Raw genomic sequence first — 23,938 nt, forward strand, 5'->3', positions numbered from 1 at the left:
GTGCACTCCTCTGCCATGCACACACCTCACTACCTTGGAATGAGGAAGCGTTATTTACAGCAGATGAGGAATTGCCCCCCCCCCCCCCCCCCACACACACACACACACACACATGTTTAATTCGATCATTTCAGTTTGCTGTATTGGAAAAGGAACGGGAGTTCACAAATATAAATGTTTGTTTACATGACGGGACTTTTTTACAAATCAAGTTGCCTGGCGCGCATGCGCAGACGTTTCGCGCCCGTTAGCTGTCAAAAAGTTGGGTGGTTTTTGTTTTTTCCTCCTCCCTTCTCCTCTTCCAAGCTAACCGTGGAGCCCACTCATCATCGCGACTAACTTCCTAAATGTCTACACGCAGGTAAGAAGAAGTGAAACCGTGTGAAAAGTGAACCGGAGGTCAACAAAATAAGCCTTAGTGTTACTTATTAACGGTTGCTGGTTCGCCTGAAATCTGGACGCTTGCTCTCGTGAACTAACAAGTTAGCAAACACGCCCCTAAACCAAGCCCCTTTTAAGTTTTTCTTAAACAAGTCGTATAAATGTAAGAGTCCACTCGTCGTAAATTGGTCAAGAAAACTAAGAGTTTGGTTGCGCCGTTGCTAAGGGCAACAGCGGGATGGGTCGTCGCGAGAGTGTCATTGAACGTAACACTTGGGTGGCTCTTGAATGCATCATGTGACGATAATAGCATTGTGTATTCATCATGTGCTACAACGTATCCATTTCTGTCGCCTTTGTGTCTTTATGGTTTGTGAAGTGTTGATTTTGAGTGTCTCTTTATCCCCCTTTAGCTCCAACTTGCTGTTGATACGCGGCGGGGCAGCCCTCTTGAAAGTTGAGGGGGAGTTCAGGGGGGCGTTCCGGGGCTCGGAAATTCCGACTTCACAGCAACACCACTACCTCCCCTTCCTCCTCCACCACCACCACCACCACCACCACCGTCGTCGCCGTGCAGTATGATCTCGATGATCAATCGCCTCCAGGACGCCCTGGGCACCGCGGGTCTGAGCTACAGCCTCCTTCTGCCGCAGATTGCAGTGGTGGGCGGCCAGAGTTCTGGGAAGAGTTCAGTGCTGGAGAACTTTGTGGGCAGGTAAGTTCCACTAAATGTTAACTGATTGGATCATAGTGGTGTTTGGGATTATTTATTTTTTTGCATATTGAACTAACTATTAGGGGATTTTCACTCTCTGTCCACTGTACCGTTATGAGCAACATGACATTAAATGCATCCTAGCGTAATCATCAATGGCAGTAAAGTAGTGCTGCATTCCACGAAAGCGAAATTCAATTGCACCAGTTGTGACCTCAAAATGTGCCAACAATGTGAACGCCAAAGATGGCTGATGGTAATAAATTCACACATTTTGACCTCCAGAATTATAAAAAAAAAAGTGTTTATATAAATAAAGGAATATCTTAAAAACATTTCATACATTCACCAAATAACTTAATGCAGGGATATAGTGGCACATCTTCACAAGCAGTACAAATCACGTTGTTATTGTGAAGTCATGTCAAATAACTAAATTAATCTACTAATTAATATAAATATATTTTTCTAATCTTATAAAGTATGTTTTGTCATTGAAGTTCTATGTCTCCATTGGGGGGTGGCCATTGTCAAGTGATGTCAGATGGAAGCAACCGTCAAGTCGGGCTAGATCATTTTTGAAGCAAATAAAAAAAATACTGTCGAGTAGAAACGGCTCTTTTGCATACAAACATTCATTCAAGGCACAAAACAGCAAACCAACATTAATGGAAAGAGCTCAATTTTTCACAGAAGTCAACTCAGTTAGGTTAAAAAAAATTCAATAAAATGTTATGTTTGCCCCGCATGTTTTTCAAAGTCTCCAAATTAATAGGCCGACTCAGCTATTTAACACGTTAAGTATAACATTCGCGCCACTTTGTTGCTGCACCTTCTGGCTGCAAAGCCAGTGCGTCTCGTCTTAATCGTGGGTGCGCCGTCCGTACAGCTGCTTTTTCGAAGCCACCATACACGTTTCTAATTAAGAATTGACTATGTCCTGAGTCTGACCATGTTTACGGAGGACACAAATTTCGTACTTAAAACAAACTGTCACCGGTTCCTGCGATAAAACAAAATTGCTGTTTGTCTTTTGAGATTGGTGTTGTCTTGGTGATGTAAATTGAAATCTTTCATGGCTGGTTCTTCTTGCTTTTCGGTGTGTATATAATCTGTTTCCTATTTGACCCAAAATACACCATTTTCTTGATATCATTTGAATTTGGCGCTGCTTTTCGCCATGACACGCTCTAATGAGGACAAGTGCTTTAAAAAAAAATGGTTGGATAGATAATTTTACCAAGCAAATGCTAACATAAATAGCATGTACTGTAGTTAAAAAGCAATTATTATCAATGGCATGAATAAACAACACATTTTTTTAAACTGTCCATTAGGTGCCTGTCGGCATATTCACAGGGAGGAGTCATTTGAATTGATTCTAGTTTTATTTGATACTAGTTAACTTGTTTTTACACCGGCAGTTTGGAATATTGACATTTGACTCAAAACATTGCCTGTACGATCAAATATTTTATGGCTTCAACTGTTTGAGCCTGGAACAAATTGAAATGATTTCCTATGGGAAACCTTGTTTTTAAAGTTGTCACAGAATGGATTGTGATCTACTGTATTCCCCAGTGGGACAAAAATGAACACACAGTTTTGTGTTACAGCGTGATAAGATCCCAAAGTAAAGTCCAAGGGAGATAGTGACATGCAATGTGACGAGAGCTCATTTAATTCTGTCCCCAAAAAAAAGAGCATGCTGCCTTGTGACTCAGTAAGCTTCCAAGAAGTCCCAAGAATTTTTTTTTCTTCCAGACAATGTAGCTCGTTGATGAGGAGACCAGTTGAAATCCCTGCAGCCCAATTAGCAATTGTTTCAAAGTAATGCCTGAAGGCCTTTTTGTACTCGCCTTCCTGATCGTGCATTGATATGTTTCAGTTCCTTTGTTTGACTGTACGTTTTGACACCCCCAATTTGGGCTCTCTGCCAGCAATGTGAGCAGGATGCGGTAAAAACAAACTTCCTAAATCAAGATTTACATGGGAAATAGGATATATATATATTTTTAAAGTGTTCCAGACAAATATGTGCGACTGCCTTGGCGTCAGTATGAGTTTCCTTCTCCTTTTCAGTGTGCGTGTATGTTTTATTTTCTCTGACAGGGACTTCCTTCCCCGCGGTACTGGAATTGTCACTCGCAGACCTTTGGTCCTGCAGCTGCATCACTCCGACAATGGTGAGCAAGACTTCTGATGATCCGACGTGTGAATGTTGACAGTTGTGTTTATTCGCGCGTGCTTGGAGCTGCCACTAGATGGAGTAAAAGAGAAAAAGCAGTCGGTTTTCGGGCCTCTCTGCAGAATTCCTTGTATTTTGACAGTGCAGGGAGTTGTGTTCCTTGGGCGATGACACAATCCAGATTGCCCCTAATGAAGACAATAAAAGTAGGGCTCGTATTTTCACTCATGGAGGCAGCGCTTCACCACAAATCTGGAATTGCTTTTTCTCAATCAGATTAAATTTGAATTGTTTATTACTATCTGATGTTTATACTGTCCGTTCCTGTCTCTCTATAGAGTACGGGGAATTTTTGCACTGCAGGGGGAAGAGGTTCTCCGATTTTGATGAGATCCGCCAAGAAATCGAGGCAGAAACCGGCAGGCTCACGGGAAACAACAAAGGCATCTCTCCCATCCCTATTAACCTCCGCATTTTCTCTCCCAACGGTAATCTCACCTCGTGGCTCTCATCATCACTAACGAAATCCACTCCAAGCACATGAACATCTGTCTGGCGCAGTTCTCAACTTGACCCTCGTGGACTTGCCCGGCATCACCAAGGTTCCTGTCGGCGACCAGCCGGCAGACATCGAGTACCAAGTGCGAGACATGATCATGCAGTACATCTCCAAGGAGAACTGCCTCCTCCTGGCCGTGACGCCTGCCAACATGGACCTGGCCAACTCGGATGCACTCAAACTGGCCAAAGATGTCGACCCACAGGGTGAGTTTGGAGCCTGCCGCTAACTTTCTAATTTGATCCCTTAATGCGTAAATGCAGTGCAAATGTTATTAGGTTATGGACGTTTTAAGGGCAAAATATGGCCCCCCCACGGAGACGACATCTGTATTTTCAATCGTTGAATAAGTACTTCGTCACCAACCCACTGATTTAATCTTCAATTATTATGCAGACCCATGTACATGGCACATCACCAAACAACTTCACTGAACAGTCAAGTCTACGCTACTCAGCGGAATGCTACTCTGCGCATAGTCAAGTGAAGTCAAATGTATTTATTTATATAACCCTTCATCACGAAATGGCTAGAGGGTAAGGAAAAAAAACCCATGTGGGGAAAAACAGAAGAAACCTTCAAAACAGACCACAGATAGTGGGAATCCCCCTTGCAGGAGGACAAGGCTGCAATGGATGCCGAGGGGGGCAACATTTAACACAGAATGTGGCGCTATTCAATGTTAATTAACAGCAGCTTGAAAGTCAATTTAATAAGACAAAGCGCATTAGGGATACTCTTTTCAGAGAAGTGGGTTTTTCTCCACAAAAACCTGGCCAGCTCTGTCGATGCAGAATTCTCCGTAGCAACGCCTCCGGGAAGTTGGCCCATCTCAGATATCATAATTGAATTCAGTTCTGCTTACCTGTTGACTTTGAGATAGTGATTCGGACAGTAGAGTCTAGAAGTTGCCTGAAAGAGGGGTGGATATTTATATTAGCCACAATAACTCGCGACAAATTCCAAAGTGCTTGCCCAAGGCTTATTTAGAAATGCCAAAGATTGACTTTGTTGTTTAAATGAACACTTGATGGCTGGGCTGATACTCCCACGTATTTGTGTACAAGCCATTAAAAAGTCAATTTTCCATGAGAACGAGCCCTTTAAAATCTTAATTGGCACTGGGTAAAATCTGTATAATTGACCACTCCCCTTCCCCCACTCTATGGTAGGTCTGCGCACGATAGGTGTGATCACCATGCTGGACCTAATGGATAAAGGAACAGATGCTCGGGAAATACTAGAGAATAGATTGCTTCCACTGAAAAGAGGTGAGTCATTGTGTGTGTGTGTGTGTGTGATGAGATAAGGATTTACTGAGAAGCAAAACCAGGTGTGGGGCTCCTTCGTAGCTCTTCCAAAAACACTTTAATGCATTATCCACAGGAAGAAAAAAAAAAAGCCCCCGAAGGCACCAGCGCAGAGCTGCAGCTTTAGTCATGGAGCCTCATTTTAGTAACATCTACAATGGAATGCACACAAAGTGGAACATTTGGACTTTTCTGAAAGCAAAATAGAACTTGGGAGTTAAAACCATCACGTCACTGGAGATATCAGCACAGCTTTTTTTTTTTTATATGGCCTTCTCCAAATGCTAACATTTTGCCCGATTATCAGTGTGCGTTCTCAAATTTGGCTAAATTTTTGGTATGTGTTTACCCCGCTCTATACTGAATAGCGTTATAGAATAAAGGTGGTACATTGTTTTTTTCCCTTTTTTTTCTTTTTTCTTTCTTCTTAAAGAAAAAAAAACGTTTTTTTCCCTCTCCAGGATATATTGGGCTAGTGAACCGCAGTCAAAAGGACATCGATGGGAAAAAGGATATTAAAACAGCCTTGCAAGCGGAGAAGAAGTTCTTCCTGTCGCACCCGGCTTACAGGCACATGTGTGACAGAATGGGCACGCCGTACTTACAGAAGTCCCTCAACCAGGTCCGACTGGCAGACGAGTCAGACAAAGTCGCGCTGTGCCAATTTTTGCTCACAGTTGATTTGTTTGCAGCAATTGACAAACCACATCCGGGACAGTCTTCCTGCGCTCTACAGTCACCTGCAGTGCCTACTTGTGCCCATCAATAAAGAAGTCAACACGTACAAAGTATATAATCCGGATGACCCCATTAGCAGGACCAAGACCCTCATCAAGTCAGTCACTGAAAATGTACAGTAAACCCCTGCTAGCCCTTAAAAATGTTAATAATTGGTCTGTTTATAGTTTAATGTGTGAAAACTGTATACCAAAACTCACCATCTTACATTTGCCTTGAAATTAAATGTCTTCTAGATGATTAAGAGGCCCCTTAGTAGGGCAAAAAAAATAAAAAATCTTTAAAGGTTACCTTCTGTCATTATCATCCCCCCCCACAGTTTTTCAACATGTCAGAATGAGTCCCATGGATTAGTTGTAAAAGCTGATAAAAGGCTTGCAAAATGCTCAGATTTGAATTCGGCCCCCCTCGTATCTCAAGGCGGCACCACATGACGTAATTGACACCAATGACGACTTTCCTAGTCAGCCCAGGCTTTGGCCACATCTTGGCACAAAAACTGTTAATAGGTGAATCCGTAAATAGGCGGGGGTTCACTGTATTATTATTTTTTTACTTTGGTGGTTTCTGGTCTCCTGTCATTTCTTTCTATTTTCAGGCTTGTGCAGCAACTGGGTGGCGATTTTGAGAAGTTGATCGAGGGCTCTGCCGACGAAGTAAACACCGTACACCTGTCGGGAGGTGCAAGGATCAACCAGATCTTCCACGAGCGCTTCCCCTATCAACTGCACAAAGTGCGCGTACCTTATTTAGTGTTTTGTGGGGATTCAACAAGGTTCTTGACGGCAGTAGAAATTTTGAAGAAGAGCCAGGATAATAAATTGAACCTACCATTTTAGGGCAAAAGTATCCTATATAGATGGGCACTAAATTGCAAAGCTTTTTTTGTTGCCATTTCATGTGGGTGGAGAATGGCTTTAAAGATTGATGATGAAATATGTTTTGATTGTGGTGGACACATCAATTTCAATGTACACGTATAAATGGGTGGTCATTAGTGATGGGAAAATGAAGCTTCATGAAGCACTTGTAATACTTTTTGACTCCTCTCGATGCCACTCTTGGTTGAAAGATGCAGTGGAAATGTAATCAATTTCCTTTGCACTAGCCTTTATATTTAAATCAAGAGCACCATCTAGGGGAGTCAAAAAATATCACAAGTGCTTCATGAAGCTTCATTTTCCCATCACTAGTGGTCATGTCTATTATAACAAGGCACATGGGGAAAGTCTCAAGGACCTCTGTCCGAAATTGGAGAGTAAGACAGACATTTTTAGTTTGAAATGCTCATTTGGGGTAATTTCCAGGCTCGTACTTTGATGAACCAGGACTAGGACCTTCACACAATGAGCACCAGTGAGCTTTTTTTTTTTTTTACTTATAAGTAGGGAGAGCATGGTATGATGCTTAGGCAGTCATTTTGTGGATTCTCGGAAAATTAGGGGAAAAAATAGAGCTGTTTCAACGATCAACACAAATCTGAGTGGGCATATTTCATAACGGGACGCACCAAGAAATCTCAAGAATGCAGTAGTTAACTCGCTAGGAAAACTAATGTCCAAGGATCAGTTTGTTGTTTGCAACTTTCATATATGTTGCTTCTGTTGTGTCTCAGATGAAGTGTGACGAAAGGAAGCTGCGGATGGAGATCGCCTATGCTATAAGGAACATTCACGGCGTCAGGTGGTTTCATGTTTTACTTTTACTGTGGACGAAATGATGATGTTGTTGTATAACTTTCTTCCTTGGCGGACCTGCAGGACGGGCCTGTTCACCCCCGACATGGCATTTCAGGCCATTGTAAAGAAACAGATCTCCAAACTAAAAATTCCATGTTTCGGTTTTGTCGACATGGTCTGCAAGGAACTGGTTGCCACCATATACGAGTGCTTTAATAAGGTATGACTCGACAGAGCCATACGTCACTGTCGTCGTGTGCCTTCACTAAAGCGACCTCTTCTCCCTAAAGCTCAGTTCTTTTCCCAAGCTGCGGGAAGAAACGGAGAGGCTTGTCACCGCCGAAATCCGAGAACAAGAGAGCATATGCCGAGATCAGGTCAGTCACGCACATTCAGACCGGCGCATTTGCTTTTCATTAACCGGATCGCTCGACTTTCTGTTTTCCGTCCATTTCACGTATGTTTCCTCTTCTCAGATCTCTCTGCTCATTGACATGCAGCTCGCGTACATTAATACCAAACATGAAGACTTCATCGGCTTCACTCAGTGAGTAAACCTCAGAGATGCGCTTTCAAACAAGATTATTATTATTATTATTTTTTTTTTTTTAATACACCTTTGTCTCTATCAGTGCTCAATCTCAGTGCCACCGCAGCGATAACAAGATGGTTGCTGGCAGTGGAGTGCAACAGGTGAGAATTAAGGCATGGCTGCCTACTATAATTACATTCAGTGCACCTACAATAGATGAAAATCCACAATAGAGACCACATAAAAGCTTTTTAATTGTTCATAACTTCAAATGTTCCATCCCAATGTGCTTTACATCTCCTACATTTAAACTTGAAAAAAAAACAACCTTGTAAAAGTATTTGAACACAAAATAAAAAATTGCAAGCATAAAATGTATATAAAATACATAAGATTTATGAGAATCGGAATTAAAAAGTTGTTTTATAATTTAATCCCCTCCCATATGCTGTAATCATGATGAAACTTTATTTAAAGACCTGTAAAATCAATTCAGAGATTTGGTGATACAAAGACTGAGAACTCTGAACAAAAACTCAATTGTGGCGATAGAGCTTTGAACTATTTTTATTTTATGTTTATTTGAGCGTTGCTAAAACGGGGCCTTTAGAGCGCCTTGTTGTCATCCGCGAGTGTACGCACATCACACAGAAAGGTGCAATTGTGATAAAATGATTTATTTATTTGTAATTTTTTTTAAATACACATTGTTAACTCATTCACTGCCATTGGCAGCTATAGACGTCAAAAATTCATTTGAACTATTTCTATTAGTTTACCATTTTTTACCATTTTTGTTAACAAGAGTATTGGAAACCTAGAGATAATTTTTTGGTACATTTAGAACAGATATAAAATTTGTGATTAATCGTGAGTTAACTAGTGAAGTCATGCGATTAATTACGATTACAAATTGTAATCGCCTGATGCCCTTATTTTTTAATAATCTTTTCTTTACATTTTTTTTTAATAATCTTTTTTTTAAAGAAAAAATTATAAAAAATGAAAAATTTTTAAGCGTAATTCATCGCATGACAATTAATCACAAATTTTATATCTGTTTTAATCCCAAAAAAAACTAGGCTTTCATACTCTTGTTAACTAAAGTGGGAAAAAATGTTAAACTAATAGAATTGTTGACGTCTATAGCCGTCAAGTTAATGTTTTTCAGCCTAATTCATTTTTTAAATGTCATATAAGTGATCCCAGATATAGTGAGGAATTACTGTTAACATGCCCATTCAACACGTTCACAAGCTTTTCCACCATCGTTCTTGTCTTTCTTGTGTTTTAATGACACACACAAATGAGTCATAGTTAATGAACTAAGCATTTTATTAAAGTGTTTCCCAATGATGATTTGTTCTTGGCCGCTGCATTCAAACCAAGGGGCCCTTTGGCCGAATCAAATTGTCACGGGCGTCTTTCATGACACCGTTGTTCAAAAGTTGCAATCAGCATCCCTGACCAAAATGTTGAAAAGAACCAGAAACAGTTGTATTCCATCATCATTCGTTGTGTTTTCCCCCCCCGCATCTCCAGGGCGTGGCCCCTCCCTCAAGACTAATAGTAGGATACCAATCTCTTTAAGCCTCTGCTGGACATATGTGTGCACAGGATTCTGGGTCGGCATGACGGTTGCACACTGACAAACAGTGCTGCTTCATTGTGTGTTTTTGTCGTCTGGTGTACGTGCGCTACTAATATCAAACCTTTCTGCCCCACTTTAGTTACCCATCCTTTATTCCTTTTATTCATCACAAGTATTTCTTTCAGTCTCCTCCTGCCTGTTCTGACCTCCTGATGGACAGTGCTTTTTTTTTGCCTTTTAGCGCCGCAATCTCCTGGGAAAGTGTCTGATCTGCTCCGTGACCCTCTGTGTTACTTTTATCTCTCATCAATTTTCACAACTTTTGCTCTATGTTCACCAGCTGGGTCCTTCTTTACCACCTCATTAGCCAGGGGTCCTCACTAATCACTATACAAACCCAGGCTTATTTGAAATAGTATTGTTCACAGTGTACAACTTTTTGGGTGTTTTGTTATTTTAACATAAATTTAAAGGGAGACATATGATGGAAAATTAGCTTTTAATTGGCTTGTGTAGAAAGATATTTGTGTCTCTGGAGTGCATGCCCAGAAGTCAAATCTTAGATGATCTGCCTATTTCCTAAAATGTGTCTGTGAGCGACCCCTGGTTTAATCTCGAAACCTATTCTCCAGTTGTAGTGCCATTCTCCAGCTTTCACCGTCTAAAACGCTTGACTTTCGGTCCCTGTTGCAGGTCATACGAAAAGGATGGCTTACCATCAACAATGTCAGCATCATCGCCAAGGACTACTGGTTCATTCTCACCACCGAGAGCTTGTCCTGGTTCAAGGACAACGAGGTGAGCCCTTCCAAGTTTTTTGACGTTCAAAAGAAAGCAGCACATTTTGAGAATCGGGCTTTATTAGAAGAAGTCAGCTTGAAGCACACGCGCAATACGATGCCGAGAGATAACTGGAGCGGCGGTCGGAACGCTATTTGGACCGAAGCGGGCGCTCCTGGTGTCAGTGGGGCTGCCATCTGTCTGCCTGTCTGTGCCTGCTGTACAGGAGCAGAAGGTCTGCACAGCAAGTGTAGACAGGCAGACACATCACAACAGTCTGGTCAGCGGCTGACGTCATGGGGAGATGGGCAGGAAGTGAGGTCAGAGCTGATGAATGTCGGAGGGGGGGGGGGCATCGAAAGCAAAAAATGACAGCTGCAGTAGATAAATATGTAACTCACAAATGATCATAATATCGCAGGCGCTGGCAAAAAGAGCATCCTTGACCCAAGTGTTTCTTCTACCACCTGAGCCGCTACATAACCCCCAACCCCCCCCCCCCCCCTCATTGGTCTTGCCCTCCGTTCACTCTTCCCCTCGCTCCCCCTCTTCTTCCTCCTCTGGGATTTCAGGCATTTGGAACGGCTCACTTTGACACAGCTGGAGTTGCCCCAATCCAAACAAAGACCAGCAAACACACACATAGACACACACACACACACATTTGCACACACATATGCACACACAGAGGACTGACTTGTATATACAGTATACAGTACACACGCAGAGCCTGATATAAACACGCTGGCATGCAAATGGGGGAGAAAAATATACATTGGTTTCGACGCACACATGGTCACTTTTGAGATCAACACGGCACGGCGCGTTCCCAGACGAAGCAGCCCCAGGCACGCTTATTTTAAGCAACCACAGTGTTTTCCTTAACTTTCACACAAGCCGTGACGGCATCACTGTGGCATCCCCGGCGAAGGCTTTACCATAGCTTAAGTGTGTGTGACTCGCGAATGCTTTTTTTTTTTTTTTAGTCATCCACGTGATTGCGCAAGTCAGATCTATGAAATGACAATCCCAAATGTGTGTGTGTGTGTGTGCGTGTGTCTGCTTCCTCTCTCGCAGTTCCTACTCTCACATTCCCGCCCACACTACGTCCACAAACATTTTTCCTCGACCCTCGCCGCCTTTTTTCTTTCTTTACCTCCCTTTTTCCTCCTTTCCCCCTCTATATTTTCTGCCCCCCCCCCCCCCCTCTCTCTCTTTCTCTCTGTGGTTGCCAGTCTCCCTGGGACTATGCGCATTCCTGGCTGGAAAATTTGAAGCTTTGTCAAAACACCAGCTTCCAAGATCTTCTTGCCCAGAGAAATCCCACATGGCTGTTCCTACAGCAGACACCCCCCCCCCCTCCCTCTCGCTCAACAAACACCCACTTTTCCACCTCTCCATCCCTTGATTTGTAACAGGCCCGCACGCTCCACGCCTTTTTTCCTGGATTACAAACGCGCAATCTCGTCTCCCGAGTTCTTATCGCTGCAGCGCACTGAGCAGATATGCATTCCTTCACCCCCGCCTCAGCCGTCCCGAGGGCCTCCTGAGGATAAACAGACGGCTAACTAATGCATACACTTAATCTACACGCCTCCCAATGTGCGTGTGAGGCCTGTTCCGCGCCTCACCTCCATTAAGACGCCGCTTCAGGCCGACCCGTGACACCTCGCACCGCCAGATTTAAGAGCAAAAATGATGCCTGCAAACACATGGACTCTTTACGTCGCCTTGCGCGAACACTCGATATGGGACTATCGCGGCAACCTGAAGTAACGGTCAACCGACAGCCAATTAAAAAAAAAAATCTGCAAACGCGTCACATTTGTAAAGTTGGCGTGAGTGCAAAAGAAAAAAAAACACATTTTCCCTCTCTGAAGCCTTTCCATGCACAGTCTAACCAATGTGCAGACTACTGTACACCACCAAAATCCTGAACAGGTAGTCTGAACACTGGGATGACAGAGCAGGAGCCTTCACCCGCATTGTCCCTCTTCCCGCGCCGGCAAAAGTTTCCATCCATCTTATCCCGTCTCGGCGAGCCGTCTCCCGATCGTCCGTTTTTGTCTGCCATTCACTCCTCGGGGGCGTCTCTCCTCGTTTCAGGGACTTTATCGTAGCCGGCCCACTCCCGGGATAGTATCCAGTTCACGACGTGGCACTTTGACTCATTGGGAGTCCTGCCTGTTAAGCTCGGGAAAGCATAAGGAAATGGAGAGGAGAAGAGAGTTAGGGAGGAAGCCCGCGGCCATATATGGCTTGACGGGGGATCAACTTCGGGATCGCCGGCACTCTCTCCCCGCTTTTCCAGCTCGGCTCTCAAGTGCTCCTCAAACCCTTTTCCGCATCTCCTCCCGCGAAATTAACCTCTCTCTATCCTTCCTCTTCCTCATCTCTACTTTCTGCCTCTGGAGCACCCTATACTCCATCCAGTCTCCTCCCCCCTCCCCGTCCAAAACGATCCCAGATGTTGCTGTACCAGCGCCAATCGCTTTCTGTCATTTTTTTTTCTTCTTTCCCTCGGCCTCTGTTACAGGAAGTGGGCCCCTTTTGGGGAGAAAAAAGGAAAGAGTCGACGGAGGAAGAGAGTCGTAGGGTTCAGGGGAGCACTGGGAGGGAGAGGGAAGTCCAAAATGTTCTACCAGTGCTTCTTTAAAAACGCGAAAAAAAAAAAAAAAAAGCAGATGCACGCACACCTGCATAGCCATTGAACACATTAAACGCAGCGCAATTCAAGGAAGCGTTTGCTTTGCGTGTTAAGTCACACGTCCTCCGACTCGCATCCAAGACTACCTCATCAACAGCTGTACCTTCTACCACAGCGGCCTTTAGGAAGCCCCCCCCCCCTCTTAAAAATTAAGGGGGAGGGGGGTGGGCTTCACTCTTGGAGAAATGTTGTACGTTGGAGCCCGAAATCTGAGTAATGGCTTTCACATGTGGAACCAGCGTCTTTTTTTTTTTCTTGTTCTCGTTCGCTGCCAACTTGGGCTCTTGTGCTCGTTGCCTTCCACACTGTCTGCTTCTCAGAATGCTTCTCCGTTATTAGCCTTTCTCACACAGAAATCCCGCGCAATTGCAGCAGCAGCAGAGCTGCAACGGCAGACCCGACCTTTTACATATAAGCTGCAATTGTGCCCCACTTTCACAATAAGACGACATGTGCGGGAAATCTTAGTGCCAGCATGACAAAAATAATGGCTGGGGGTGTTTTGTTTACTCAAATGCACATAATAGAAAAGGCATTTATTAACTCATTCACTCCCAACCATTTTCACTGAAGCAACCCTCTTCGCTCCCGGCTGCCGTCGTATGATTGTATCAGCCTCCTTTTCTGCAGTCTCACACGTTCCTCCACACGGTTGGATTCTTTCTCCTTTTAGACGCAGCCTGAAAAATGTTTAGTACCAAACATGTGACTGCACAAGGCCCAAGAGTGCAAAAATAAAAAATAAAAACCCCACCTGTGTCATATTTTACTGCGCATACCGCTGTCAAGTTTTATCTGACCCTTTTTTTTGTGTGTGTGTTTTTGCTCGCGCTGCTTTCTTCCAGGAGACGGAAAAGAGGTACATGCTCCCGCTGGACAACCTCAAGGTCCGGGATGTCGAGAGGGGCTTCATGTCCAGCAAATTCGCGTTCGCCCTCTTCCATTCAGAGTCAAGGTTCGTGAGTGCGCGTTGGTGTAAGTGAGACGAGGTACTTTTGTGTCCTCGTCACCTGCTCACTGTGGAGTTTTTTTTTTCCTGCGGCCTTTTGACGAAGTGTGCGCGAGGGGGAGGAAACAGGAAGATGCGTTTGCCCTTCCTGTGACCTCCTCTCGCCTGTCGTGCCGAGAGGATATCCATTTGGTGGCGGCGGGTGTGGTTTTGTTGTCTCCACGTATACGCCAGACTGCAGAGCGCACGGATATGTTGCCTTAAAGTGTGTGAAACAGATGGAGAGAACATAAGAGGAGTTAGGGGGGGGGGGGGGGGAAAGTGTGTAATAGGAGCTGATTGGACCAGCGCATATGCGCTGTGTTTATTATACTGCTGTAATCACACACACACACACAACCTGCGATCATGCGCGAGCGTGTGGAGCGCAGCATACCGACGGCAGGCTCATTAAGCAACTAATCAAAGCCAGAGAGCTTGGATCAGAGATGAGGCGGCTCTCGTTTGGAAAGAATTGCTCGACTCACCGCAGAGAAAGAGGAGAAGAGCGAGAGAAGGGGTTGAGGGGAGGACGAAAGCGCATAAAACGGCATCGGCCAGGAATGTGTCAAAAGCTGTCCTCTGCATCCAACCCCCCACCCCCCCCCCCCCCCAACCAACACCAACATCTTGCCCCTCCTCCTTTTCATGTGCTGCTTCTCCTTTTCGTATTTTCGCTCATCTGAAAAATGTCTTGAAATCGAAAGCAGCCGCGCTTAGAGCAGAAATTCCTTCGCAGAAGATGTCGCCGGGATGTGTGATAAATCTGCATTGGGGAACACTTTTACTACAGCGTGCATGTGTGTTAATTGTAGAGTAGACCAGCAATGGGGGCGTTTTCACATCAGGGGCCGTTTCAGTTTTATAACCATGCTAAACTGATTTTTAATGAAAGTTGCAAGCGGTGATGAACAGTGGGAATCGGCGGACATTTCTTGACAATAATACGCTATATGTGACCTCACTAGTCTAAACATGACAGTCTGATTAATATTACATTTGTGGAATACAAATGATGCTGCATGATCCAGCCATTTTTATCCATCTCTGCGGGCGGCCATTTTGCCACTTGCTGTCGACTGAAGATGTCAAGATGACATCACAGTTGCGCAGGGCTCAGGCAACAACCAATCACAGCTCACCTGTTTTCTAAAGCTGAGCTGTGACTGGTTGTTACCTGAGCAACTATGATGTCATTTTCACTCGACAGCAAGTAGCAAAATGGCCGCCTTGTGATATTGATATATTGATGCTTATCTCATATTCCACTAACACAATATTAACCAGAATATTGTATTTAGACAAGTGTGGCTGCATAGAACATATTGTTGTCAAGAAGTTTTTTTTTGGGGGGGGGGTTGACTTCCACTTTTTAAGGATGGAAACAGATTTTTGGCTTAGCAGAATGGCGCCAAAGTTTGATGATCATTTTGAGGAAAGTCAGAAGGTTGGAAACATGAGCGAACGACACCTGTTTCACCGATTGACATGAAGTTGGAGGGTTACGCTTAGCATAACAAGGCACACAAAAAGGTCTTGAAAGACCCATGCCCGAAATGGATCAGGAAGTCGGCCATTTTTATTTTAAGCAGCCATGCTGGATGAATTCCGGGGCTCGTACTTTGATCACGTCTTGTGAATTTAGAGGAAAATATAGCACACGTTTCACCAATTGAAACGAAACTAGGTGGACATGTGTATTACAACTGGGAGCACGAACAAGTCTCAAGGACGCATGCCTGAAATGGATCAAATTTTCATCATCATGAAAAAGGGGGGGGGGGGGCGCACGGGCCTGTTCATCGCTTAATTTGTGTTTAGAACTGCATGACGAACTAACTAACTAGGACGCTCTGGTGGGCGGTATCTGGCCCGGCACGCAGAAGGTTCTTCGGCCCAGTTGTAGAGTAATAGCGTTCTCGTACTGTCATTGTTGGCCACCACACCCTGACTTATTAGCCTCACCCAGTGTAGCTCCGGCCTATTTGTTGATCTCTTCTCATAGCTCTCCCTTTCACGTTTTTTTTTTTTGCTCAGCATTGACACACACACACACACACACACACACACGCTTACAGATTTCACATATTTGAGGTTGTGAGTGTGAGGCGGGAAGAGTGAGAGCTGGGAAGAAACAACCGAGCGATTAAAGAAAAATGTCTTACAGATGGGACGCAGATTGCTGTCTTTTTTTTTTTTTTTTTCTGGTTGAGAGGATTGCGCAGCCAAAGCACATAGATAATGTGGAAGGACATAAAATGCAAACACGAGAGGAAAGGATACAACTTACAGTACAGTAGATGAGTTACAGAAGGAGCTTGTCAGTAACTGCTGAGACGTTATGACTTTGGATCACCGTTACTTTGAATCCGGTGTCCTTCCAAATCAGGATCCCTACCACAATGCTGCAATCGTCCCCTAAAGATTGGTTGGAGGATAGTAGAGTGCGACGCAAGAAAGCGTTGCGGTCACAGTGGACCGAGGCCAGACTTCATGGAGTCCTGGCACGTTGCAGGGATTGTAAATTATAACTTTATGGTACACTAATTATTTTCTAATTACATAATTATCTGTGGGTCTGAGGAAGGTGGGGGGGGGGGGGGGGACATCTTTTGCACCGCTTTCTGAACAGCTGCCAATGAATATGGTTACTTCTGTTGTGTAAAACCGCCACCCCCAAATATCACAATATGGACTTTGGGGGGTATTTTATGTACACCATATGGACAAAAGTATTGGGACTAACACATAAAGGAATGTAACTGAATTATGTACTGTATTTTCGAATATGCCTGTGGGTAGAAAACTAAAATAAAGTAAAACTATTCAATTGTAATTGAAAAATATTGAACCATTTGTGAAACTCTTCTTTGTGTGTGTCTGTTACTGTTATACTGCCCCCATGTGGCCAAGACGCAACACCATAAGGAGCAACATGGTTCGTGAATTGTAGCAACAACAAAAAAGGTGCCAAAATTTTTTCCAGTTATGACAAAACTCTGTTTTAATAAAATACAGTTAGCCAAGAAAAAAACACACTAAATTGTTCTTGGAATTTTTGGAACAGATTAATGGGATTTCCATTCATATCAGTTGAGAAAGATGATTTGCGATTTCAACATTTCATCCTTTCCTCTTTAGTCGTCGCGGATACCCTTCTGCGGTAAAGTCAAGCGGTTTTGTTTGACTTTTGAGGGCATGTGTTTTCCACTGAATTTTGAACTTTTGAGGCGTTGTGTATTCTTTTGCCATTGTATATTATTTTCCTGAGTGTACGATATGATTTACTTGAAGGAACGTGTACAAGGACTACAAGTTCCTGGAGCTGGTCTGCAACTCTCAGGAGGAGCTGGACATCTGGAAGTCCTCTCTGCTCCGGGCTGGCGTCTACCCTGAGGAGGTCACGGCGAGTACTCTGACCACTTTGTAGAATCCCGTCGTGAGACACCCCCCGCCCCCCTTTTCAGCCCCACCTTCTAGCGGCTACTACCTGCTTTCCCCATACGTGTTTTTTTTTTTAATAAACAGATGGCCAAGGTCATTTGTAGGTCAAAATGTGACGTGAAATAGTTCATCTTTATCGTAAAATAATTCACATTTTTATTTTTTACTTAAGATATATTATCCATCCACCCATCCATTATCATTGCTATCTAATTAACCAGTTATTTGATAAAATAAGTGACATGAAAAATGGTTATTTTATTACTTGCAATAAATCAATAATAATTGAATTATACAACTGACTACAATTAAATATTAATGTTCCCTCGCTATAATGCGGTTCACTTTTCGTGGTCTCGCTGTATCACGGATTTTTTTTTAATGCAATTGCTTCTTCTTCTTTTTTTTTTACAGTAATGTATCTATTTTATAAAATGTATGAAGGTTTGAACATTGAGAATGTTTAAACGAGATAAATGTGAGAAAAAGTAAATGCCTTGATGAGAAGAGCCCTGAAACATTTATAAGAAATGTAAAACATAAAGCTAGCTACTTCGCAGATTTCATTTATTGCGGGTATTTTTTGGAACCTAACCCCAGCGGAAAACGAGGGAACACTGTATTTTAATAAATTTTCAGGAAACGACTGACAAAATAATGTACCTAAATAGTACTGGACTCTTGATGGGGCAGGTGATTTTTAGATGGGGTAAAAAAATAAATAAAAAAGTCAAGTATTTATGTGATATAGTTGATTAGAATCATAAAAGCAAATTTTTCTACATTTTAGTTAATTCATATTTAAATAAATTATTAAATTAATTAAATCTATACATTGTTTTATTATTTATAATAAATCAATAGTACAATTATTTCAATATATAACTGGAAATTACTGGATTTTAATTAATGACTTTTTAGGAATAAACTGACAAATTAATCAATCTACCTAATTTGTAGATGAGGTTAAAAAAAAGTGCAATTAAATAATTAGATACAACTAACATACACGACTAAAAATAATTATTTTTTAAATCAATTTTAGGGGAAAAATTGCAACAAATATTACAGTGCTCTTAATAAGCCTGGTCATTTGTAGATGAGGTAAAAAAATATATATATATATATATATATATATATATATATATATATATATATATATATATATATATAAAGGTGTGTAAAATGTGCATTTGATTTTATTAACTAGGTAAATGAATTAAAAAAACGACATTAAATAAATACATTTGAACTACTCAAATTTAAGTTAAAAAAACAGGCAAATGCCTGCAAAATCTTGTGGGAGTCTTGATGACGTAAATGCTGCGTGTTGGGCCACATGTGTCCCGCAGGCCATCCTTTGCCCACCCCTGCTGCTGTAACCCCTTTTCACCCCCTCTTCTCATGTGTGAAGCCCCCGCACTCCTCGCATCTCGCGCTGTCGTTGGCTCCTCGGCGCAACATTCTTGGCCAGTGATGTCACTGCAATGTGTGTGTGTTCCAGTCTGGTTCTAATCAGCAGATCCCCGTCTCTTCACCCCCCCCCCTTTTTTTTTTTCATCCTCCTGCCCACTCCCTCGTATAACTCCCCCCTCATTTTGCTCTGAGTCCCAGCTAATGGCGTTCGACTCCCTCTCGTTACTGAAAACACTCTCTAATGGTTTTGTGCGTGTCACCAAGGTGGACGCGCAGGGCAACGGGCCGTCCGAGAACTTCACGGACCCCCAGCTGGAGCGCCAGGTGGAGACCATCCGCAACCTGGTGGACTCCTACATGGGCATCATTCATAAGACTGTCAAGGACTTGATGCCCAAGGCCATCATGCACCTGATGATCAACAGCGTATGCTTAACACTTTTTTTGTGTGCTATTTTCATGAGAAGCCGCTTGACTTGGATGGCATATGTTCTTTTAACCGCTGAGTCGCCATTTTGTGCAGCTCTTGTCCTCATTAGGATAGCTGGTGTCTATCATTAGCTGAGTCCGGGACTGGTTGCCGTCCAGATTATAATAAGTATAATTGATTAAATACAAATAAAATATAGAAAAATAAGCATTTGCAATAGGGCTGAACAATTTTGAAAAATAATGTAATATTTCCCCCTCAACACTGATTTAATATGCGATTATTTTTTCATGGTCCTCTTCCCATGTATTTTTTTTTTTATAAACAGCAATAAATTAATGTGTATTACAATTACAATATCAGATTTATTTATATTTATGCTGAAATAAAGACATATAAACAGTTCATTTATCTACGTCAATTAGTTAAACACTTTGACATGCAGTCTTTTAAGCATTAACTACGACAACTTCACAAAATTCTACCAAACAAGTCAGAAAGTCAAAAATCAGATTACAACAATAATACAAACAAATGTGTGGTTTTATTTAGCTTTTCGATGTCCGTTTTCATAACGTAGTGTAATGATAGACATATCCACCCAATTTCGTGTCAGTGGTGTTGGGGGGCTAATTTTTTTCTAACAATGAAAATTCTTGAAATGTCTCATAAAAATATTGCTTTGGTGCCATCTGGTGGAATCTTAGTGCTAATCACCATTTTTAGACTGAGGAGGAGCTTCATTTTGAAAGGCCATAGCTTTGTCTAATAGAAAAAAAAGTGCTTTGTAAGTTATCTTGTGGCATCTTTAGGCAATTCTAATCTTTTTCCTTTTTTTTTAATTACTCACAGGATTCCGCTATTCATGGCACGGCTTGGTCCCTATCCCTGCAAATATCTAAATATAACTGTATATTTTCTAGTGGCAATAGGTTGACAGTGAAACAGATGTTGGAGGTTTATATTTCTTTTGGGACAAATTGTTTCAAATTCCGCACAATTATGAGGTTGACCAGTGTACTGGAATGCATTGTTTTCACCCTTAGCGGTTCCACTCCATTGAATTATTTTCCAGTGGCTCAAAAAGAGAAAACTGTTATCCTATGTCATATTTTTATCCCCCCCTTGTAAGAAATGCCATAAAGCCGTATGAAATATCACCTGACAGCATCTCTATGGTGTTTGACTTGTCGCATCTGTTTATAATCCCTCTGGCAAGGTGAAAGAGTTCATTAGCTTGGAGCTGCTGGCTCAGCTCTACGCTCTGGGAGACTGCTCGGCGCTGATGGATGAGTCACCCGATCAGCGGCAGCATCGCGAGCAAGTCCTCGGCAAGCACGCCGCCCTGCAGGCCGCGATCGGCATCATCAGCGAGATCTCCACCTCCGGCTACGCCTCCCCGTGGGACCCCTCGTACGCCGTCACGCAGCACTCCAGGTAGGCAGTGTTCCCCGCGCTCGTGCAAAAGCATCCAAAGCCGCGGGCATCACGACTTCTCCGCCTTAAAGCAGCTCCACCACGCTCCCTAAAAAGTCAACGACCGGCGGCAAGTCTCGAACCCGTGGCCGCGCCCCGCCCGTGCCCGTCCACGCCAACCAGCGGCTACCCGGCCCAACTTGCGTGCCCAGGTAGAAGCTGCACGGTTCGGGCTCGTGGCTGCACGGCGCTGTTATTCGAGCTGGGCGGGGGTCCGCTGCGCAATGTGTTTCTCATATTGCCGGGCGAAGCGGACCCCTTTTGCATGCTTTCTACCTCGGCCAGAGACAACGGGCCCGTCGAGCTGCCCTCCGTCTCTCCCCCGCCCCGCTCACTTTTTCCTCGTTTTTCTGCTCGCACGTTTTATTGCCGTCCCAGATTTCCCTCATTTTTTTTCTTCCCTCCCTCCACTCTTAACTTCTTTGTCTCGTACATTTCTTCACTCTGGTTCCTCCCCAGCTTCTTGGCCCGTCTCTCCCTTTTCTCCCTGCCTCATTTCCTCTGCGCTCTCCAAGGTTCCTTAGGTTCTTTCCCACTCGCGGTCCACCTCTTTTCCTTTCCTTGACGATTTCTATCCCACCGTAACAATGCCTTTCGTCTCTCCTCTTATAGTTAGAGGTGGCAAAAGCATGAAAGAGTAGAAGTAGGTATTTGTATAAAAAATAGCAATGGAAAGAGTAGAAGTACTGATCTAACTCTTACTATGTAAAAGTAAAAAAAATATTTATAACAATACCCGTTTCGATAACATGGCACAACTACTAGGTAAGAAACGTGTTACTTTTTTTCCTTTTACCATGGTGTTTATTAAATATTGCACACAAGTAATACACATTTAAAAAAAAACACGAAAACTAATACCGGAACTAACTAAAACTAAGCAAAAATTAAGCATTTTTTCAAACTAAAACTAACAACTACCCTGAAAACTAATAAAAAATAAAATAATCTCAAAACGAAATAAAAACTAACTAAAATGAAAATTCCAAAACTATAATAACACAAGATATTTTCAAAGTCCTGAAAACCAAGAGAATCATAAAAGTAGTAATGCCATGCAGCTGGCATGTGGCTTCATCAGGAGAGAAGCTGGGGGAAAAAAATACTCGTTTGATGCTGCACAAGGTGCATTCACGGACCACCAACAAAATAGGAAATTTAAAACTAACACGCTAAACTCTTACTTACATCTTTTGTATGTTGTGTCATCATCCACAGGGGTTTAATTTTTTATTATTTTTTTTAGACAAAGTAAGGAGTCTAAAGTACAGCGATCTGTTTTCAAATGTAGGGAGTGAAATAAAAAATTGGTCAGAAGATCAAATATTTAAGTACAGAAACCTGAAAAATGTACCCCTGCATAATTCCACATCAGGTTGGGTTACGTGGGAAACAAAACTGGAATGAAGATGTGCAACAGTTTGGCAAATAAACGCTCCTGAAATGCATGCGTGGGGGATCAAACTCTCACTCTCCCAATGTTATCTACTAAAAAAATCAATAATTTTCTTCTCTTCGCCTCCTCCTTATCATCAATAACTCGGCTTGCTTCTTCATTACGCGTTCAAATGATGAATCTGACTGATGGTTTTAGATGGTCGGGTCCTCCTTAAAGACAAAGTGTTTTCCAAGCTTTGTCAGCTCCAAAACCCAAATGTGAATCCTCCCTGGGGCCCAAATGTACTCAAATGCCTCAGCATCAATGGAGTAGAGATGATAAATAACACCACAGATGTCAAATTTAGTACAACAAACACAATAAAAACTGACCCAGGAACCATTTTAGGTTCCGAAAAGGCTGCTTGACCCCCCCCCCCCTGTTATTTTATGGGTCGTTTTAAAGTTAGTAGTTAGGGTTAGCGAGATGCACAAAGAACATTAAATGACAAAGAAGGGTGAAAAAGTGGGAACATTTGCAGCGCTTTTGTAACTGGCTGCCAACTTAACAGGCACCTCTTACGATGTGAATATAAGGGGAGGGTTCAAATATATTTACCGACTCAAGAAAGCTGTTGATGCATGCTAACTATTGTCTTCCACTCACCTCTCCGTACCCTTAAGAAGAATTTATTTTTTGCTATTTATAACCCACTGCCACTGTTGAAATGTACTAGACACAACTAACACTGGTCTGATCTCCCCCCCCCCCTCACCCCTTACCCAGGAGACCTGCTCCCGCAGCCCCAAACGCCAAATAGGAGAACCCTCCCCAATCCTACCTAACCTCGGTGACCCCCATCCAGCTGTGCTATGTGCGATCCGGCCCGACGGCCGCCGTCTGCCGCCGTCTGCCGCCTGCACACATCCGCAAGTCGTGAGCCTGTTTTGTACATTCACTAGCCTTGGCTGCTGATTTTATTTTTTTTCTTCCTCAAGTGCCTCAACATTGTGTAAATAACAGCTACTCTCTAAACAGGAGAAAGAAACAGAACAGTATTTTATAACCCTTTCTTTTTTAATAAAGAGCTGTTTTATTTTTCAATATCATTTGTCTTGTCATTTGGAATATCTGAAAGACAGCCAGGCATGCTTGTTTGTCTATACGTGCACTGCTATTGACTAGCGACCAGGCCTTGGTGAACACCACCTCTGGTAGGTAGATGGATGACTTTTTATTTTGGAAATAATTACAAAACAAACCTTGTAATTGTACACTTTTATTATTGTAAGATTTGAGAAACTATTATTTGTACAAATGTGTTTTTTTTTTTTTTTATAACATAAGATTTCATACGCAAACGGGTTTGTACCGTAGCGATATAGCGCCAATTTCTACCTGAAGTCAATCACTAATCTAAAGTAAGACACTAAAGACAGTAATACATTCTTAATTATAGCAAGTATTTGTATAAAAACACTTTTGGCCATATACACAACAACAACAACAACCCAATGAAAAAACAAGTTCTGCGGTAACTTGAGTGTGGCTTCTTGCGGCCCTACTCCGAAAAGAAACTTCCAACGACGCAAGGAATGTGCTGCCCTCTAGGGGTCAAAAGAAGAG

General features: G+C 42.8%; 1 protein-coding gene across 5 annotated transcripts; it reads left to right on the top strand.

The window, feature by feature from the left end:
- Positions 1 to 135: 135 nt before the first annotated feature.
- dnm3a (dynamin 3a) lies at positions 136 to 23,421 on the top strand. Of its 5 annotated transcripts, none has more exons than XM_086089970.1 (22): positions 136 to 361; positions 795 to 1,096; positions 3,209 to 3,282; positions 3,623 to 3,772; positions 3,846 to 4,049; positions 5,016 to 5,114; positions 5,615 to 5,775; positions 5,846 to 5,988; positions 6,490 to 6,625; positions 7,507 to 7,574; positions 7,652 to 7,790; positions 7,861 to 7,947; positions 8,047 to 8,117; positions 8,203 to 8,263; positions 9,645 to 9,671; positions 10,387 to 10,491; positions 14,026 to 14,135; positions 17,463 to 17,568; positions 19,293 to 19,454; positions 20,678 to 20,895; positions 20,967 to 21,086; positions 23,099 to 23,421. In XM_086089970.1, exons 2-22 carry the CDS (start codon positions 960 to 962, stop codon positions 23,130 to 23,132), a joined length of 2,412 nt encoding a protein of 803 aa, XP_085946096.1. In that variant the 5' UTR covers positions 136 to 361; positions 795 to 959; the 3' UTR covers positions 23,133 to 23,421. The 5 variants fall into 5 exon arrangements, with proteins under 5 accessions (XP_085946096.1, XP_085946094.1, XP_085946095.1 ...); XM_086089968.1 differs by having other exon boundaries at positions 137 to 361; positions 17,463 to 17,574; XM_086089969.1 differs by having other exon boundaries at positions 137 to 361; positions 17,463 to 17,574; positions 20,970 to 21,086.
- The last annotated feature ends 517 nt before the right edge of the window (positions 23,422 to 23,938 follow it).

Source organism: Leptonotus elevatus, chromosome 11 (assembly GCF_054856555.1).
Source record: "Leptonotus elevatus isolate MCC_2025b chromosome 11, RoL_Lele_1.0, whole genome shotgun sequence".
In the NCBI taxonomy this organism is placed as follows: domain Eukaryota; kingdom Metazoa; phylum Chordata; class Actinopteri; order Syngnathiformes; family Syngnathidae; genus Leptonotus; species Leptonotus elevatus.

Excerpts from the sequence above, each read along its gene's own strand:
- dnm3a (XM_086089968.1), top strand. The coding sequence starts at position 960 with ATGATCTCGATGATCAATCGCCTCCAGGACGCCCTGGGCACCGCGGGT. Across the intron at positions 7,575-7,651 it reads AGGAACATTCACGGCGTCAG|GACGGGCCTGTTCACCCCCG; the intron begins GTGGTTTCATGT and ends GCGGACCTGCAG. Across the intron at positions 10,492-14,025 it reads CCTGGTTCAAGGACAACGAG|GAGACGGAAAAGAGGTACAT; the intron begins GTGAGCCCTTCC and ends GCTTTCTTCCAG.